We start from the raw sequence: 20,816 nt of genomic DNA, 5'->3' as shown, positions 1-20,816 counted from the left end.
TGTCAAACTGAGCTCATGGACACACTCCTGATCTCCTGGACACACTCAGGAGCTCCTGGGCACACTCCTGAGCTCCTGGGCACACTCCTGATCTCCTGGACACACTCCTGAGCTCATGGGCACACTCCTGAGCTGCTGGTTAATCCCTGAGCTCCTGGACACACTCCTGAGCTCCTGGACACACTCCTGAGCTGCTGGTTAATCCCTGAGCTCCTGGACACACTCCTGATCTCCTGGGCAATCCCTGAGCTGCTGGGTAATGCCTGAGCTCATGGGCACACTCCTGAGCTCCTGGGCAATCCCTGAGCTGCTGGGTAGACTCCTGAGCATCCGAGCAAACTCCTGAGCTCCTGAGTGTACTCTTGGATCTTTTTAGAGTTTCTCAGCAACTGAGCTTGATATATCTGGTGTCTGTGTATGCAGTTAGCAAGGGGTTCCCAGCACACCTGCTGCCTTTTCACTTCACCTGAGCTCTCACTTACATAATCCTATCGACACCAGGATTCTATCACACTCTCTTCATCAGTTCAGTTCCTTCATTTATACATTTCTTAATCACAAGATCTTAAAGCGTAAGAGTAGCAAACCAAGCGGGCAATTGTTTTAATCGAAGAGCTCGTTAGCTCAATGAATGAGATACGAGCTCAATTCATGATTAAGACCAGGTATGGGAACCCCTGCAGTAACCTTTATGTAAAAAAATGTTAATACTAATAGTAGAACTACATTTGCAAACAATGCTCTCCTGTATATTAAAGCGTGGCAATACTCCTGTTCTCTCTTGAGCAATTTCCTCTGATATGTGAGGTCGTTGCAGTAACAGAATTCTGTCTTTAATAACATTCTCACATGATCTGTATTTTCCCACTTGTTGAATTATAAACTGAATTCCAATCTCCCATTTACTTTGAGGTTATTCCATATACAAACACTCCCTTGTTGTTTCTCTGTTTTCCGCTGTGCAGGCGGAAGACAGCTCTGCCCCAGTGAAGCCCACCCGCAGACGCAACCCCAGCTTTGACCTGCAGGCCCTGCTGGCCCCCCGGAGGAACTCCAGGGACCCTGGTGGGAGACCCGGGGGCGAGGCCCCGGCACAGCGGGGCTCCCCCCTCCTCAGGCTGGGCCGGCGCGTGGCCGAGCCCCCCCCCCAGCCCGCGCTCCCCACCGCCCTGGGCCAGGGAGGGGGAGGGGGAGTCCTGATCAGGGGGCTGGAGGTCAGCAGCAGAGAGGTCGTGGACCAGACCGGGTCGCCGCGGCAACACGTCCTGCTGGGGAGGACGGAGAGGGAGATGACGGCACTGGAGAGGCACACTGCACACAGGTAATACCTGGGCTGGAACTGTCTGCTACACTGCAGGCACACTGGAGACACACTGCAGACACACTGGAGACACACTGCATACAGGTAACACCTGGGCTGGAGCTCTCTGACACACTGCAGGCACACTGGAGACACACTGTACACAGGTAACACCTGGGCTGGAGCTCTCTGACACACTGCAGGCACACTGGAGACACACTGCATACAGGTAACACCTGGGCTGGAGCTGTTTGCCACACTGCAGACACACTGAAGACACACTGCAGACACACTGCAGACACACTGGAGACTCACTGGAGACACACTGCAGACACACTGGAGACACACTGGAGAGGCATACTGCACACAGGTAACACCTGGGCTGGAGCTCTCTGACACACTGCAGACACACTGGAGACACATTGCAGACACACTGGAGACTCCCTCATCCGGAATCCAAAACTGCGCTAGCATGAACATTTAAAGGCATTCCGGAGTTTGTCAGATCTGTCTTGCCCTGTTCCTCCTCAAGACTGTACTGCAGAGGGCTCTGTGTCTGTGTCCCCCCCTCAGTAAGGTGTACCAGCTGTGGTCCAGGCTGCTCAGCTCCGAGCGAGAGTACGTGTCGGTCCTGCAGGGGGTGGAGGAGGAGTTCCTGCCACTGATGGATAGCCCCGACCTGCCCGCCCCACTCAGGGGCAAAAAATGTGCCCTCTTCGGCAACTGGGAGAAACTGAGCACCTTCCACGCGCAGTACCTCCTTCCGGCCATAGAGGGCGCCAGCAGCCAGCCTCTCAGCCTGGCAGACTGCTTTCTTAAATATGTGAGTGGAAGCACAAGATATATTTTGTAGTGGTTTTCGATTGGATAATCGGCCTATAGTTGGCTCCTGTATTGTTATGGGAATAGCAGATAAACCTACGGGACATTGAGACTCTCCGTCTTCTTCCTCCTCTCGCCACCAGAGGGAGCACTTCCTGCTCTATTCTCAGTTCATAAAGACCCAGCCAGCATCAGACTCCCAGCTGGTCACTCAGGCGGTGGACTACTTCAAGGTAAGTCCTGGCTCTCCGACTTTCCGACGCAGAACAGGCCTGAACCGGCTCACCGTGTTAATAGTGTGTGTCTGCAAATGGTTAGTTTGTAACGCATGTGCGAGTTTTTAGATCCTTGCCCGAAGGGTGTACTGTCCATTAACCACACAATTTAAACTTGGCCTGAAATCCATCCATCCATCCGTTTCCTCTACACTTTATGCAACTGAGGGGGTTGCAAGGGCTGCTGGAACCTATCCCAGCAGGCAAATGGTGCAGGGCAGGATACACCCTGGACAGGACGCCAGTCCATTGCGGGGCAGACAGGCACACACTCACCAGTCTGTCTGTGGACTGTGGGAGGTACCCGGAGTGTAAAAAAAAGAGACACAACGTTTCAGCTGTGGAGCCTTCTCCTGACACCTGAAGAAGGCTCCACAGGCGGAACATTGTGTCTCTTTTCTTTTCTGCAGAGAGTAGACCTTTACCTGTTCTTGTTGGATAATCAAGCCTGAAACGAACTGAGCTCTCCTCCTCTCATCACCTCCTCTTGTCTTCTCTCCTCTCCCCCCCCCCCCAGCTCCGACAGCAAGTGGTGGGATGCCTAGCCCCCACGGGGCCTCCCAGGGCCCCACTCTCCCTGCCCCTCTGCCTGCAGGCCCCTGTCCAGAGGCTCCAGGAGTACTGTGAGCTCCTGGAGGAGCTGAGCGCCCTGGGGGCCCCCCACACCCCCCCTGCAGGGCCCGCTGCCCTCGCCGTGCTCCGGCACGCTCTGCGGCACGGCTGGGACCTCCGCGCCAGCACCCTCATCACTGGCTGCCCGGTAAGATCGCCCAGAGCCACGTGGTCTCCATCGTGGTCTCCATCGTGGCCTTCATCGAGGCGCAATGGAAAACCAGCACAGGCCGCACAGTGAGAACAGGCTCCCTCCTTTGAAAAAACTTCTTGCAGTCGGGGCGGGATTAGCTTCTTTGTTGTTGTAGTTGCCAGCAGCTCCCAGCTGGCAGCCCCACTGGAGCTCAGCAGGTGTGAGTCTGGTCAGTACCTGGATGGGAGACTCCTGGGAAAGCTGAGGTTGCTGCTGGAAGAGGTGTTAGTGGGGCCAGCAGGGGGGGGCTGAGCACCTTCCACACGCAGTACCTCCACTGTGGTTTGTGTGGGTCCTAATGCCCCAGTACAGTGACGGAGACACTATACTGTAAAAAAGGCCACCTTCCTGCGTATGAGACATAAAACCCAGGTCCTGACTCTCTCTCATTAAAAATCTCAGGGTGTTTCTTGAAAAGAGTAGGGGTGTTACCCCAGTGTCCTGGCCAGATTTCCCCCTGGTCTTTACCAATGATGGCCTCCTAATAACCCCCCTCTCTGAACTGGCTTCATCACTCTACTCTCCTCCCCACTGAGAGCTGGTGTGTGGGGAGAGTACTGGAGCATCATCCAGGTGGGGCTGCACACTGGTGGTAGCGGTGGGAGTCCCCATTACCTGGGAGCACCTGGACTGGAGTGTCCAGAAAAGTGCCATATAAGTGTGAAGATATTATAATTATGATTCTACTGGAAGATTACTGTAATTTGTATTTAAGGCTGCAGTGAAAAATTAGAGCAGAGAGGGGGTAACAGTGTAGTAAACACACAATAGGCCAACAGAGAGAGGAGATGAGATATACTACCACTGATCTGTAGAGGGTTCCCCCTGCTATTCTGGGATGGGCAATGCTGTTAATGTGTAGAGAGCGCCCCCTGCTGGTCTGGGATGGGCGATGCTGAATGCTGTGCTGTGATGCAGGTAGAGCTCCTGGAGCAGGGTGAGCTGCTGAGGCAGGAGGAGCTGGAGGTGTGGGGAGCCAAGAAGAAGAAGGGGGTCCGGCGTGTCTTCCTGTACCGCCAGCTGATGGTCTTCACGAAGCCCAAGACAGCCAGCGGGGGGCGCTGCGTCTACACCTACAAACACTCCATCAAGGTGTGGTGCCTAGACTACAATCACTGCTGGCAAGAGAAACGGGTGGCGCTCTCTCTCAGAGCTGGCACCGCGTCACACTCGCTGACGGATGACCAGTGTGTGAAACTCAGAGAGTTTCATCTCTCATCTCTGTTATCTACAATAACCCCCCTCTCTCTCACCTCTCTCCTAGTGTGTCTACATTAACCCCTCTCTCTCCCAGTGTGTCTACATTAACCCCTCTCTCTTCCAGTGTGTCTACATTAACCCCTCTCTCTTCCAGTGTGTCTACATTAACCCCTCTCTCTTCCAGTGTGTCTTCATCAACGTCTCTCATCTCCCTCAGTGTGCCTGCGTTAACCCTTCTCTCTTATCTCTCTCCCAGTGTGTCTACATTAACCCCTCTCTCCCAGTGTGCCTAGATTAACCCCTCTCTCTTCCAGTATATCTACATTAACCCCTCTCTCTTCCAGTGTGTCTTCATCAACGTCTCTCATCTCCCTCAGTGTGCCTACGTTAACCCTTCTCTCTTATCTCTCTCCCACTGTGTCTACATTGATCCCTCTTTCTCCAAGTGAGTCTACATTAACTGCGCTCTTTCACGCCTCTCCCATTGTCTCTTCATTGACCCCTCTCTATCGCACCTCTCCATGTGTGTCTACATTAACCTCCCTCTCTCCCATTGTGTCTACATTAACCCCCCTCTCTCCCAGTGTGACTACATTAATGTAGACACACTGGGAGAGAGGGGGGTTGATGTAGGCACACTTGGAGAGAAGGGGTAAGGTAGACACACTGGGAGATAGGGAGGGTAATGTAGACACACTGGGAGAGAGGGGTTAATGTAGACACACTGGGAGAGGTGTGTGTGTGTGGAGTTAATGTAGACACAATGGGTCAAATGGGTTAACCCCTTTCTCCCACTGTGTCTACATTAACTCCCCCCACACACACACACACCTCTCCCAGTGTGTCTACATTAACCCCTTTCTCCCACTGTGTCTACATTAACCCCCCCCCCCCCCCCCCCACACACACACACACACACACACACCTCTCCCAGTGTGTCTACATCAACCCCCCTCTCTCCCAGTGTGTCTACATCAACCCCCCTCTCTCCCAGTGTGTCTACATTGACCCTCTCTCTCTTAGGCAGTGGAGCTGGGGCTGACGCAGACGGTCGGGGACAGTGGCCTGCGGTTTGCGGTGTGGGTCAGACAGTGCCGGTCCAGGGACTCCCTCACTCTGCAGGCTCCGTCCCCAGACAGCCGGCTGGCCTGGACACGAGACATTGCCCTGCTGCTGTGGGCGCATGCCATCCGTAATGATGGTCAGTCTCAATTAGTGTCTGTCCTTCTCCGTGTTGGACTGTCTGCAACTCTCTCTCCTTCAGTGTGCTTGGTTTAAGCCTCTCTTGTGCTTCTGTTAATTCCTGTTACACAGTCTGGACATCTCTGTGTTATTCAAGTTCAAAGGGCTTTATTGTCATGACTAATGAATTACAGTGCCGCCAAAGCAGATCCAAAATACAACATTTACAATTCAAATGTATTATTGGATGTTTCTGATGATTCTGGGAAAGGTGGGGGAATTCTGGGATCACAGAATATTTCTCACAGTGCAGTAGAAAGTGCAGTTCTGTCTCAGTTTCTCCCTGCTGGCATTGGGAGCACAACCTGTCCTCCCTGGACAGCCAGGTCTGTGTCTGTGTCCAGCTTCTGTGTCCAGGCTGTGGTCACTGAGCCTGTCCTCTCTGGACAGCCAGGTTTGTGTCTATGTCCAGTTTCTGTGTCTAGTCTGTTGTCACTGAGCCTGTCCTCTCTAGACAGTCAAGTCTGCCTGTATCTCCTCTCCCTCTCTCCCTTTACTGACACGGCTCCTCTCTCTCACTCTCAGAACTGTGCCTGAAGGAGTCTCTGTGTATGGGGGTGTCCAGCCAGCTCCTGCTGGACTTGCAGAGTGGTGCAGTCAGTCTCCATGACCGTGATCTCAACTACATCCTGACAAGAGGAGGTACTGAGCATGAAATGAACCTGCATGCCGCACTTCACCATGTCTCCACCAGGGGGCACTCAGTACACAGTCGGAAAAATATCTCTCAGATTGGCTGCTTCAACTGTGAGCTCTTTGTGAGATGTCTCTTCAAGTTTTAAAACTTTGAAACAGCTATAAATGTGAGCCACATACAACCCAGCTTCTTGCTCCATGCCAGCTCTGTCTTGTCATGGCAGGGTCGTTTCCTGACAGCCAGGCCCCTCTGTTCCTGCGCGATGCCCCCCCAACCCTGAGACCCCTTTCCCTTGAGCTGCACTCACCCTCCTTCCAACCTGGGGATGACGACTGTGAGTCTGCCCGCCCTGTGTTCACTGGCGGTGTGTCTGAGTCTGTGCAATAACAGGCACAGTCACAAGTACATCTGATTAACCACTTTGTCTCTTTGTGTCTCTGTGCAGTTCTGGGCAGTTCTGACTCCTCTTCTGCCGGGAGTGGTCTAAGTCAAAAGGACCTGGAGTCCCCAGGGTCAAGAAAGGTCACCCCAAAATGGCCAGGCCAAACTGGAGGGTCATTCACTTCCATCTCAGAGGTCAGTCAGTCATTCAAGCCTGAGACACACTGCACACTGGGAACTGTATCACTAGACCCCAGGCACACCAGGAACTGTATCACTAGACCCCAGACACACCAGGATCTGTGTCACTAGACCCCAGACACACCAGGAACTGTATCACTAGACCCCAGGCACACCAGGAACTGTATCACTAGACCCCGTACACACCAGGAACTGTATCACTAGACCCCAGACACACCAGGAACTGTATCACTAGACCCCGTACACACCAGGAACTGTATCACTAGACCCCGTACACACCAGGAACTGTATCACTAGACCCCAGACACACCAGGAACTGTATCACTAGACCCCAGACACACCAGGAACTGTATCACTAGACCCCGTACACACCAGGAACTGTATCACTAGACCCCAGACACACCAGGAACTGTATCACTAGACCCCAGACACACCAGGAACTGTATCACTAGACCCCAGACACACCAGGAACTGTATCACTAGACCCCAGACACACCAGGAACTGTATCACTAGACCCCAGACACACCAGGAACTGTATCACTAGACCCCAGACACACCAGGATCTGTGTCACTAGACCCCAGACACACCAGGAACTGTATCACTAGACCCCAGACACACCAGGAACTGTATCACTAGACCCCAGACACACCAGGATCTGTGTCACTAGACCCCAGACACACCAGGATCTGTGTCACTAGACCCCAGACACACCAGGATCTGTGTCACTAGACCCCAGACACACCAGGAACTGTATCACTAAACCCCGGGCACACCAGGAGCTGTATCACTAGACTCCAGACACACCAGGATCTGTGTCACTAGACCCCAGACACACCAGGATCTGTGTCACTAGACCCCAGACACACCAGGAACTGTATCACTAGACCCCAGACACACCAGGAACTGTATCTCTAGACCCCAGACACACCAGGAACTGTATCACTAAACCCCGGGCACACCAGGAGCTGTATCACTAGACCCCGTACACACCAGGATCTGTGTCACTAGACCCCAGACACACCAGGATCTGTGTCACTAGACCCCAGACACACCAGGAACTGTATCACTAGACCCCAGACACACCAGGAACTGTATCACTAGACCCCAGACACAGCAGGATCTGTGTCACTAGACCCCGTACACACCAGGAACTGTATCACTAGACCCCATGCACATGCAGATTTCTCTCAGGGGGTTAATTAGTATTATATCTGTGTTTGCTTCTCCAGAACATATCTCCCTCCACTGCGGTGTGACCGGCGTCTCGTTTCCTGTAAGTGTCCTCACCGAAGGGACCACCTCCATTATCCTCCGGCTCTCCCTCCCCATCTCGTCCAGCTCCTCTCCTCTCTGTCTCCTGTTTCCAGCCCCCTGCGTGAGCCTTCCCAGAACCTGAGCCTCCCTTCTCCCTTCTTACCCCCTCCCAGCTCTGGGCTGCTCCGTCGGCCTCAGTGCGGCTGCATGCAACACCTCCCGCCCTCCTCTTCCTCCTCCTGTCACTGTGCTACCATCCTCCTCCTCTTTCTCCCGTAGACCCCGCAGATTGGAGCTTGGCTTCGCACGAGGGACCACTACAGACGCCCCCCCCCCCCCCACGACTGGAATGCAACGATTAAAACGTATCGGAGAGAGAGAGAGCTCCGAGGCCTCTCTGCTCCAGAACTGGAACCCCACCCCCCCCCCCCATCATCGGAGAGACGGGTCTCCACCATGCCGGCTTTGATCCCTCGCTTCCGGATCCTCCCCTCGCCTCCCCTGGAAGGATTCTGGGGAATCGTCAGCTCGCGGCTCATGGCTCACGGCTCTTGCTCTGTCCCCCCGGCACAGTGAGCTACGCCAGCGGGCTTCCATTTGTGCCTGTGATCCACCGCCTTCCACCAGCAGCTCCCAGCAGCTCTCCAGTCAGGATTCCAGGCTCTCCAGGACTTTCTGATTCCTGAAACCAGAGCATCAAAATCTACTTGGTGTCCGGATGGGGCTTCTCCTTAAAGCTTGCCGAGGGAATGCTGGGCCAGTGTCGGCGGTACAGCAGGCAGTTCATGAACACAAACAGGGCAAGCGACCGAGGCCAGAGATGTTCGAGACCTTCGGTAATGCACCCCTTCTAACAGGACACCGTCCGCAGTGAGAGGGGGAAGGGAGACGACAGAGACTCTCACTCTAATAAACACGCGCCAGGACAGGAGGCAGCGAGGAGGGGTTTCCAGAACCTGGAGCCCTGAGCTCTGCTCTCCGCGGGCGTCTGCCATCGCTGCCGTTCCGGAGAGGGTGGTCTGAAATCTGTTCACCGCAGACCGGAACCCCTTCCTCTACAAACATGTGAGAGCGAATGTATTTATCCCAACCTGCACCAGAAGATCAGGGAGAGGAGAGAGAAACTGTACCCCAGGCTGTACCCCAACCTGCACCAGCAGGTCAGGGGAGGAGATAGAAACTGTACCTAACACTGTACCCCAGACTGTACCCCAGCCTGCCCCAGAAGATCAGGGAGAGGAGAGAGAAACTGTACCCCAGGCTGTACCCCAACCTGCACAGCAGATCAGAGGGAGGACAGAGAAACTGTACCCCAGACTGTATCCCAACCTGCACCAGCAGGTCAGGGGAGGAGATAGAAACTGTACCTAACACTGTACCCCAGACTGTACCCCAGCCTGCCCCAGAAGATCAGGGAGAGGAGAGAGAAACTGTACCCCAGACTGTACCCCAACCTGCACCAGCAGATCAGGGGGAGAGAGAAACTGTACCCCAGACTGTTCCCCAACCTGCACCAGCAGATCAGGGGGAGAGAGAAACTGTACCCCAGACTGTACCCCAACCTGCACCAGCAGATCAGGGGGAGAGAGAAACTGTACCCCAGTCTTTACACCAACCTGTACCAGCAGGTCAGGGAGAGGAGAGAGAAACTGTACCCCAGACTGTACCCCAACCTGCACCAGCAGATCAGAGGGAGGACAGAGAAACTGTACCCCAGACTGTACCCCAGCCTATACCAGCAGATCAGAGGGAGGACAGAGAAACTGTACCCCAGACTGTACCCCAACCTACACCAGCAGATCGGAGGGAGGAGAGAGAAACTGTACCCCAACCTGCACCAGCCTTGGAATTCAGCCAGTGTTAACCCACCTTTTGTTATGAACAGCGCCCTGGGATCGTTAACGACCAAACGCCGTGGACCTCGGTTTAACGTCTCATCTGAAGGAGACTGCCTCCTACAGCTCAGCATCCCCAGTAATCATACTGGAGCATTGGTTTGGGACATTGTGACCCACAGAGGACAGCGCCACCTACTGGTTCAGCAACACTATTCGCAGCAGGTCTCCCATTCTGGTACAGATCAGGCCCCATCCTTGACTAACTGAGGAGCTGATCAAGCTACACGGTGGTAATCTTGCACTAAATATCGACCCATACTGTTTGCATGACTTCCTTCTTGAGTCAGGGGTGGCTTACAACAAGCCAGATGGGCTGAGGTGTCCAGATATGTGGAAGAGGATCCTACAAGTAGAACAAGGAGAAACATGTCTGGTCACCCTGGGACGAGATGGCAGTTCTTTGAGTAGGCGTTCAGTAAAATGCTATTTTACAAAATGCTATTCAGCTTTTGCATCCATCACATTCTACAGCACTTAAAGGCCACATAGCATTATAGTCTGTGTCTTGTATAATAATAATAATCTTATCTGTCATAAGAATTCTTTAAAAATATATCTGTAAGTAAATTGCCTTGTTCCTTTAATTGCCAATGACAGACTTTTGCCGAGGTTGCTGAAGAAATGTGGACCACAGTAATAACGATCAGTGCAAATATATGTATTTAAGATTATTCAATGAATATTCTGTGGTTTAATGCTGGTGTTGCAGACTGAATGGCTGGTATAACACTGAGAGTGAGACACAGCGCAGTGAGAGTGAGAGAGCACAGTGAGAGTGAGACAGAGCAGTGAGAGTGAGACAGAGCAGTGGGAGTGAGACAGAGCAGTGGGAGTGAGCGTGCAGTGAGAGACACAGTGCACTGAGAGTGAGAAACAGCGCAGTGAGACTGAGACGCAGCACAGTGAGAGTGAAAGAGCACAGTGAGATTGAGACACAGTGCAGTGCGAGTGAGACAGAGCAGTGTGAGACAGTCTAGTGAGAGTGAGACAGCACAGTGAGATTGAAACACCGTGCAGTGGGAGTGAGACAGAGCAGTGTGAGTGAGACAGTCCAGTGAGAGTGAAAGAGCACAGTGAGATTGAGACACCGTGCAGTGCGAGTGAGACACAGAGCAGTGGGAGTGAGACACAGCACTGAGAGTGAGAGAGCACAGTGAGAGTGAGACACAGCACAGCGAGACTGAGACACAGCAGTGAGAGTGAAAGAGCACCGTGAGAGTGAAACACAGCACAGTGAGACTGAGACACAGCACAGTGAGAGTGAAAGAGCACCGTGAGAGTGAGACACAGCACAGTGAGACTGAGACACAGCACAGTGAGAGTGAGACACCATGCAGTGCGAGTGAGACAGAGCAGTGTGAGTGAGACAGTCCAGTGAGAGTGAAAGAGCACAGTGAGACTGAGACACCGTGCAGTGCGAGTGAGACACCGTGCAGTGCGAGTGAGACACCGTGCAGTGGGAGTGAGACACAGCACTGAGAGTGAGAGAGCACAGTGAGAGTGAGGCACAGCACAGTGAAAGTGAGACAGCACAGTGGGAGTGAGACACAGCGCAGTGAGACAGACAAGGATACTGGAGAAGCAGGACAGGTGAAGGAAGGAAAGAAAAGGACAGGGGTGCGAGAGAAAGGGAGGGAAGTACAGAGCAAACCTGGGACACATGAGACATGAAAGAGGGGAATGGAGAAGGAGAGACAGAGTTTGGGTGGGAAAAGAGCAGAAAGCGAGCAGATTGAGAGGGAGGTGGGGCAGAGAAGCACAGGAGGCGCCGGGGGGATTTGGGTGAGAAAAGACGAAAGAGAGAAAGAGAGAGAGGGGAAGAGGGTCTTGACAAAAGAGTGAAAAATCTTGAGTACAAAGAGGGAGAGCGGAGAATGGATCAGGCTGAACTTCAAAGGGATTTTTTGTGACTGGTTGCCAGGACGACAGACATTAGCATGTGATTAGCTTTTTACATCATGTAAGGAGAAAGTGTGTGTGGGGGGGTAGATTAGGAGAGAGGTGGGGGTGGAGGCTGCTGATTGTTACAGACACACTGACTGACTGGACACTCCAGTACATTAACACTGCACTGAGAGAGAGGGGTTCATACAGACACACTGACTGACTGGACACTCCAGTACATTAACACTGCACTGAGAGAGAGGGGTTCATACAGACACACTGACTGACTGGACACTCCAGTACATTAACACTGCACTGAGAGAGAGGGGTTCATACAGACACACTGACTGACTGGACACTCCAGTACATGAACACTGCACTGAGAGAGAGGGGTTCATACAGACACACTGACTGACTGGACACTCCAGTACATTAACACTGCACTGAGAGAGAGGGGTTCATACAGACACACTGACTGACTGGACACTCCAGTACATTAACACTGCACTGAGAGAGAGGGGTTCATACAGACACACTGACTGACTGGACACTCCAGTACATTAACACTGCACTGAGAGAGAGGGGTTCATACAGACACACTGACTGACTGGACACCCCAGTACATTAACACTGCACTGAGAGAGAGGGGTTCATACAGACACACTGACTGACTGGACACTCCAGTACACTAACACTGCACTGAGAGAGAGGGGTTCATACAGACACACTGACTGGACACTCCAGTACATTAACACTGCACTGAGAGAGAGGGGTTCATACAGACACACTGACTGACTGGACACTCCAGTACATTAACACTGCACTGAGAGAGAGGGGTTCATACAGACACACTGACTGACTGGACACTCCAGTACACTAACACTGCACTGAGAGAGAGGGGTTCATACAGACACACTGACTGGACACTCCAGTACATTAACACTGCACTGAGAGAGAGGGGTTCATACAGACACACTGACTGACTGGACACTCCAGTACATTAACACTGCACTGAGAGAGAGGGGTTCATACAGACACACTGACTGACTGGACATTCCAGTACATTAACACTGCACTGAGAGAGAGGGGTTCATACAGACACACTGACTGACTGGACACTCCAGTACATTAACACTGCACTGAGAGAGAGGGGTTCATACAGACACACTGACTGGCTGGACACTACAGTATGTTAACACTGCTCTGTTCCTGAATCAGAGTTAAAGATGGGAATTCTACATTATGGCTCCTTGCCATCTTGAGTCCCATAGTGCTCAAATCCCAGCACTTGGGTCACCTACAGACCACATGCCAATGTTGATATAATAAGTGAGACTAGCTGCTGCTGGCTGGCTCATGAAAAAGAGGAGGAGAGATGCAGGGTGGGGAAGGTGTATGCAATTGAGATGTGAGTAAGTTGAGTAAGGTGTGAATAAGGTATGAGAAAGGTATGGGCAATGTGTGAGAAAGATGTGGGTAATATGTGAATAAGGTGTGAGTAAGTTGAGTAACGTGAGTAATGTTCGAGTACGGTGTTAATAAGGTATGAGTAAGGTGTGAGAATGACATGGGTAAGTTGTGAGTAAGATGTGAGTAAGGTGTGAGAATGACATGGATAAGATGCGAGTAAGGTGTGAGAATGATGTGGGTAAGATGTGAGTATGACATGGGTAAGATGCGAGTAAGGTGTGAGAATGATGTGGGTAAGTTGTGAGTAAGATGTGAGTAAGGTGTGAGTATGACATGGGTAAGATGCGAGTAAGGTGTGAGAATGATGTGGGTAAGATGTGAGTATGACATGGGTAAGATGCGAGTAAGGTGTGAGAATGACATGGGTAAGATGTGAGTAAGGTGTGAGAATGATGTGGGTAAGATGTGAGTAAGGTGTGAGAATGATGTGGGTACGATGTGAGTAAGGTGTGAGAATGACATGGGTAAGATGTGAGTAAGGTGTGAGAATGATGTGAGTAAGGTGTGAGTATGACATGGGTAAGATGCGAGTAAGGTGTGAGAATGATGTGGGTAAGATGTGAGTAAGGTGTGAGAATGATGTGGGTAAGATGTGAGTAAGATGTGAGTAAGGTGTGAGAATGATGTGGGTAAGATGTGAGTAAGGTGTGAGAATGATGTGGTAAGATGTGAGTAAGGTGTGAGTAAGGTGTGAGAATGACGTGGGTAAGATGTGAGTAAGGTGTGAGAATGACATGGGTAAGATGCGAGTAAGGTGTGAGAATGATGTGAGTAAGGTGTGAGTATGACATGGGTAAGATGCGAGTAAGGTGTGAGAATGATGTGGGTAAGATGTGAGTAAGGTGTGAGAATGATGTGGGTAAGATGTGAGTAAGATGTGAGTAAGGTGTGAGAATGACGTGGGTAAGATGCGAGTAAGGTGTGAGAATGATGTGGGTAAGATGTGAGTAAGGTGTGAGAATGATGTGAGTAAGGTGTGAGAATGATGTGGGTAAGATGTGAGTAAGGTGTGAGAATGACGTGGGTAAGATGTGAGTAAGGTGTGAGAATGATGTGGGTAAGATGTGAGTCCTGACCTCCACTAGGGGAAGAAGCAGAGGGATGGCACAGCTAGTATTCCACCTGTGGCAGGTGGGTGAGCGGAGGGCTTCAGCACCCGCAGGGCATTGAGCGCTGTATTAAAGACAGGGCAGAGAGGCTTAACCCCACCTCTACCGCTTATTGGAACTGAGGGCTATATCTGTACCCAGAAATCAATCCTGATCGATGTGATCAGTCTCTGGCTGTCAGTCTTGCGTTCTCGTGCAAGACAATTCAGCACAAACAGCACGGGTGCACCCCCTCCACCAGTCTCCCACCCACACCCACTCACGCTGCTGTGTACTCATGTACACAATTGTGTGTCGGCACACACAAGTCTCCTGGGGTGACTTTTCCCTGGCACACTCTGTGTTTCGCTCTTCTATATTCTGCCCAAAGGAAATGTGAATGCATTTCACATGTCACATAAACACATGCACATACAGCTGCACATACACAAGAGTACATACTCACACACATGAGTACACAAGCAGCTGCACATGCATGTGCACACACAGGAGAACATGAGCACACAGCAGCTGCACACGCATGTGCACACACACAAGAGTACATGAGAACACAGCAGCTGCACGTACACGTGTACACACAAGTGTACACACAGACTCGCACACACGCCCAAGCACACAAACAGCTGCACATACATACAGTATGTACAGGAGTCTCTGTGTACTCATGTTTGTGCGAGTGTTTGTGTGTGAGTTTATGTGACAGTGCAAAGAAATGCACACACTTGTACACGAACACACACTCACGCACGCACACAAACAGCTGCGTTCCACACTGGAACGAAAATGTCTAGGCAGGAATATGCATGTACACACACACATACACACAAACACCTGCGCAGGCACGTGCATGCACGCACGAAGATGCACGGACTCGCACGGGCCCGCACACGCGCATCTGTGCAAAGCCAACACACAGCCGCACCATTGTCGTGGGCTCCCTGGGCACCCGTACCAGGGAGCCAGCAGTACAGTCTGATCAGTGCCTGCAAGACAGCCCAGCCAGCTCCCTCTCTCCTCCTGTCCTCTCAAGTCCCACTGCTGCTCTTTTCCCCTCTCTCCCTCCCCTCCATCTTCCAGCTCCACCCTCCCTCCTCTCTCTGCTCCGGCTCTCCGGATCCACACCCCTTCAGAACTGCTCCCTCCCTCCCTCTCGTTTTCATCTCCTCTGCACCCCCCCTCCCCAATCCCTTTCTTCCTCTCCGTTTTCCACTCCTCTGCGCCCCTCTCCCTCTCTCGCTCAGATTACTGTGTGACTGTTTGTCTCCCTCTCACTCTCTGTGCATATTAATCAGCCGGTTTGTGTCACAGCTGAGAGAACAATTGAACTGACTGGATGGGTGATGCCTGCATTACTGTACTGATGTGTGGGGTAGTACAGCACACACATACACACACTCTCACTCACTGCTGGACGCTAGTGCCTCCGTATTCCACTTTACTGATGGAAAGCCAGACGGTTATTTGGTTACAGAGCGTCTATTATTGCCTGGTTTTGACTTAGGGTGTCGATTTCATGTTGGCGTAATGAAGTCAGCACTCTGCCTGCCTTAGCTACAGCTACCAGTCACTACTGCTTCTGATAACACTGCTTGTTCTCCTGTAACTAGCAGTCCAATTGCAGTTACTACAAACTTCCACTGTCCTGATATTGCTGTTCCTACTAATGTCCTTATGCTACCCCTGTTTTGGCTACTACAACTATTAATAAGAAGAATTCCTTATGTTTATACAGTGCTTTTCTGGACACTCGACTCAAAGCGCTTTACAGGCCATGGGGAATCCCACTACCACCACCAGTGTGCAGCCCCACCTGGATGATGCTCCAGTACTCTCACCACACACCGGCTCTCAGTGGGGAGGAGAGCAGAGTGATGAAGCCAGTTCAGAGAGGGGGGTTATTAGGAGGCCATGATTGGTAAAGACCAGGGGGAAATTTGGTCAGGACACCGGGGTAACACCCCTACTCTTTTCACGAAGCACCCTGGGATTTTTAATGGTCACAGAAAGTCAGGAACTTGGTTTCTAATCTCATCTGAAGGACGGCACCTTTTTTTACTGTATAGCGTTCCTGTCCCTATACTGGGGCATTAGGACCCACACGGACCGCAGGGTGAGATACCCCTACTGGCCCCACTAACACCTCTTCCAGCAGCAACCTGAGCTTTCCCAGGAGTCTCCCATCCAGGTACTGACCAGACTCACACCTGCTGAGCTTCAGTGGGGCTGCCAGCTGTGAGTTGCACAGTGATATGGCTTCGGGCCGAAGTAACTACTTATTAATCGACTATTAATAAGACTATTAATCTGCTATTGCTGTGCTACCATTGCTTCTACAGTTTCTGTTACGATTAGTCCTAACACTACTATTCTTGAATTTGCGAAGTATGTTACAATTGATTTAATGCTACTGCAAGTACTAACACTGCTGTTACTAGTGCTGTTACTGCTGATACATATGTTACTGCCCCTGCCACTATGAAGTGCCATGAATACTTTCAAGGAATATCTTTTTCTGCTACTGCTGGAGCTACTGCTCATACAGCTGTACTACAGATGTTACTACTTATTACAGTTTTAGTGCTGCTAAGCTGTTGGTAAAACTGATGCCACTATTATCTCTGATGCATCTACTGTAAGTGCAACAGTAGCTGCTGCGAACTCAGATGCTGGTTTAGATAATGCCAGTGTCTCTGATGTTGCTGCCATATGCTTCTTGTTACATTTCAGCAGAAACTGCTGTTACTTCCACTGCCAGTACATCTTGATTTACTGGAAGAGCTGCCTGTATCTCTCACTAGCTGGTGACTGCTCCTACCTTTCCATACTGTTATTACTTCTACAATTATTATTCTAATTAGCACTGTTGTGCTGCCTGTTGCGCATGGGCCTCCATCCAGTGCTGTATTAATTCTAATTATCGTGATGACGATCATTAAGTTAATTTCTGCCCACACGCTGGCCCTGCTCTGCACTAATATTACCATCACTCCCGCCCACACCATCATAACAGTCAGCAACTGTACTGCTGTCATCAGAGCCCCACAACAATACAAACACTGACACGAGCACTGCAGCGAAAAGACAGACTCGCGTAGAGAGACTGCCACTGATCTAGACAGACAGTCTGACTGATGTAGATAGAAGGATATATAGAGACTGATCAATAGAGACTGATATAGACAGACTGACACCGATCTAGACAGACAGTCTGACTGATGTAGATAGAAGGATATATAGAGACTGATCAATAGAGGCTGATATAAACAGACTGACACTGATCTAGACAATTTGACTGATGTAGATAGAAGGATATATAGAGACTGATCAATAGAGACTGATATAGACAGACTGACACCGATCTAGACAGACAGTCTGACTGATGTAGATAGAAGGATATATAGAGACTGATCAATAGAGGCTGATATAAACAGACTGGCACTGATCTAGACAATCTGACTGATGTAGATAGAAGGATATATAGAGACTGATCAATAGAGACTGATATAGACAGACTGACACCGATCTAGACAGACAGTCTGACTGATGTAGATAGAAGGATATATAGAGACTGATCAATGGAGACTGATATAGAGAGACTGACACTGATCTAGACAGTCTGACTGATGTAGATAGAAGGATATATAGAGACTGATATAGAGAGACTGACACTGATCTAGACATTCTGACTGATGTAGATAGAGGGATATATAGAGACAGATGAGTAGAGACTGATATAGAGAGACTGACACTGATCTAGACATTCTGACTGATGTAGATAGAAATATATATATAGACAGATCAGTAGAGACTGATATAGAGAGACTGACACTGATCTAGACAGTCTGACTGATGTAGATAGAAGGATATATAGAGACTGATATAGAGAGACTGACACTGATCTAGACATTCTGACTGATGTAGATAGAGGGATATGTAGAGACTGATCAATAGAGGCTGATATAGAGAGACTGACACTGATCTAGACATTCTGACTGATGTAGATAGAAGGATATATAGAGACTGATATAGAGAGACTGACGCTGATCTAGACATTCTGACTGATGTAGATAGAAGGATATATAAAGATTGATATAGAGAGACTGACACTGATCTAGACATTCTGACTGATGTAGATAGAAGGATATATAGAGACAGATCAGTAGAGACTGATATAGACAGACTGACACTGATCTAGACAGACAGTCTGACTGATGTAGATAGAAGGATATATAGAGACTGATCAATAGAGACTGATATAGACAGACTGACACCGATCTAGACAGACAGTCTGACTGATGTAGATAGAAGGATATATAGAGACTGATCAATAGAGACTGATATACTGTAGACAGACTGACACTGATCTAGACAGTCTGACTGATGTAGATAGAAGGATATATAGAGACTGATATAGAGAGACTGACACTGATCTAGACAGTCTGACTGATGTAGATAGAAGGATATATAGAGACTGATATAGAGAGACTGACACTGATCTAGACAGTCTGACTGATGTAGATAGAAGGATATATACAGTAGAGACTGATCAATGGAGACTGATATAGACAGACTGACACCGATCTAGACAGACAGTCTGACTGATGTAGATAGAAGGATATATAGAGACTGATCAATGGAGACTGATATAGAGAGACTGACACTGATCTAGACAGTCTGACTGATGTAGATAGAAGGATATATAGAGACTGATCAATAGAGACTGATATAGAGAGACTGACACTGATCTAGACAGTCTGACTGATATAGATAGAAGGATAGAGACTGATATAGAGAGACTGACACTGATCTAGACAGTCTGACTGATGTAGATAGAAGGATATATAGAGACTGATCAATAGAGACTGATATAGAGAGACTGACACTGATCTAGACAGTCTGACTGATGTAGATAGAAGGATATATAGAGACAGATAAATAGAGACTGACACTGATCTAGACAGACATTCTGACTGATGTAGATAGGATAGAGATAGATCAGTAGAGACTAATATAAAGAGACTGGCACTTATCTAGACAGATAGTGACTAACTGATGTAGTCCCTGCACAGTGTGGAGAAGGCTGATAGCTGTTGGGAGGACTGGGAGGGACAGAATGACAGGGACAGAGGTTGGGAGAGGCAGTGGAGAGAGCACTGATAGTAGACAGACGTAGAGAGACTGAGACATCTTAGAGTGATTGATCTAGGTGGATATATAGAGACAGAAACTTATATAACACTTTTCTAGACACTCCACTCAAAGCACTTTACAGGTAATTGGGGATCCCCTCCACCACCACCAGTGTGCAGCCAGTCTGCTCACACACTCCAGCTCCCAGTGGGGAGGTGAGCAGAGTGATGAAGCCAGTTCAGAGAGGGGGATAATTAGGAGGCCATGTTTGGTAAAGACCAGGGGGAAATTTGGCCAGGACGCTGGGGTTACACCCCTACTCTTTTCAAGAAACACCCTGGGATTTTTAATGACCACAGAGAGTCAGGACCTGTTTTTACATCTCACCTGAAGGACGGCGCCTTTTTACAATATAGTGTCCCCGTCACTATACTGGGACCCCCACAGACCACAGGGTGAGGGCCCCCTACTGGCCCCACTAACACCTCTTCCAGCGGGAACCTCAGCTTTCCCAGGAGTCTCCCATCCAGGTACTGACCAGGCTCACTTCTGTAAGGCTGCCAGCTGTGAGCTGTGAGCTGTGAGCTGCAGGGGGATTCAGCTGCTGGCTATATGACAGTCCAACACTATGTAGATGAGGGTGGTAAAATACTTAGACTCGTAACTAGAGCACTTGTCAGCGTGTGAGACTCTCTCAGAGGTGGGCAGCTGACCTGCTCCTCACCCGTGAAGTTCGCCGACAAGCCCCAGGGTAAGATCCAGCGAAAGGCGGCGATTGGACCCACGAGGGGGGGGGACTTAAGAAACAACATTACAAGTCCTGTATCATGATTTACCGTCGCTCTCGGGGCTCGTTAACACCAGACTGAGCAGCTGGAAGTACTCTGCCCGCCTCAGGGAGAGGGACATAAAAACTAGATCACCGCCGTTCAAGTCACCTGAAATCAGGCCGGAGGTGGTGTGTGATCTACAGATGAAAGAAGGATGTTGTTGTCGTTTTTTTTTCCTCACTTTTTAACACAACTTGAGCACCTCGCTGTCCCACCTCGTCTATGCCAGCAGTTTCACGCCTCGGAGTGAAAGAGAGAGAGAGGGAGAGACCGGGTCGCGTTTTTCAAAATGTGGGAATGTTTTTTTTAAAATGGTGCTCGCCCCGATTCTAATTGCATTCGTAACCTACGTCTCACTGTCTCCCTCTCTCTCTCT

At 50.2% G+C, this 20,816-nt stretch overlaps 2 protein-coding genes across 3 annotated transcripts in view; both read left to right on the top strand.

Moving 5' to 3' along the window:
• The window catches only part of arhgef40 (Rho guanine nucleotide exchange factor 40), a 41,464-nt gene extending 32,296 nt beyond the window's left edge, over positions 1 to 9,168 (top strand). Inside the window, exons 16-26 of one of the 2 annotated variants that reach the window (XM_088634072.1) lie at positions 966 to 1,321; positions 1,874 to 2,123; positions 2,266 to 2,355; positions 2,915 to 3,157; positions 4,121 to 4,294; positions 5,426 to 5,603; positions 6,170 to 6,286; positions 6,505 to 6,615; positions 6,727 to 6,857; positions 8,095 to 8,138; positions 8,399 to 9,168. In XM_088634072.1, the coding sequence (XP_088490198.1) occupies positions 966 to 1,321; positions 1,874 to 2,123; positions 2,266 to 2,355; positions 2,915 to 3,157; positions 4,121 to 4,294; positions 5,426 to 5,603; positions 6,170 to 6,286; positions 6,505 to 6,615; positions 6,727 to 6,857; positions 8,095 to 8,121 (1,677 nt within the window). In that variant the 3' untranslated portion in view covers positions 8,122 to 8,138; positions 8,399 to 9,168. Of the gene's footprint in view, positions 1 to 965; positions 1,322 to 1,873; positions 2,124 to 2,265; positions 2,356 to 2,914; positions 3,158 to 4,120; positions 4,295 to 4,466; positions 4,988 to 5,425; positions 5,604 to 6,169; positions 6,287 to 6,504; positions 6,616 to 6,726; positions 6,858 to 8,094; positions 8,139 to 8,398 lie in introns of those variants that run through there. The other variant, XM_088634073.1, reaches the window with a different exon arrangement.
• Positions 8,576 to 10,688, top strand: LOC148660071 (uncharacterized). Its single transcript, XM_088638139.1, has 3 exons — positions 8,576 to 8,666; positions 9,159 to 9,460; positions 9,529 to 10,688. The coding sequence occupies exons 1-3, from the start codon at positions 8,576 to 8,578 to the stop codon at positions 10,222 to 10,224; spliced, it is 1,089 nt and encodes a 362-aa protein (XP_088494265.1). The 3' UTR covers positions 10,225 to 10,688.
• The last annotated feature ends 10,128 nt before the right edge of the window (positions 10,689 to 20,816 follow it).

The sequence above is a fragment of the Lepisosteus platostomus genome, chromosome 6, assembly GCF_059453375.1.
Source record: "Lepisosteus platostomus isolate fLepPlt1 chromosome 6, fLepPlt1.hap1, whole genome shotgun sequence".
In the NCBI taxonomy this organism is placed as follows: Eukaryota; Metazoa; Chordata; class Actinopteri; order Semionotiformes; family Lepisosteidae; genus Lepisosteus; species Lepisosteus platostomus.
Note: the sequence above shows the minus strand (reverse complement) of the source record. Positions and strands in the feature narration are given on the sequence as shown.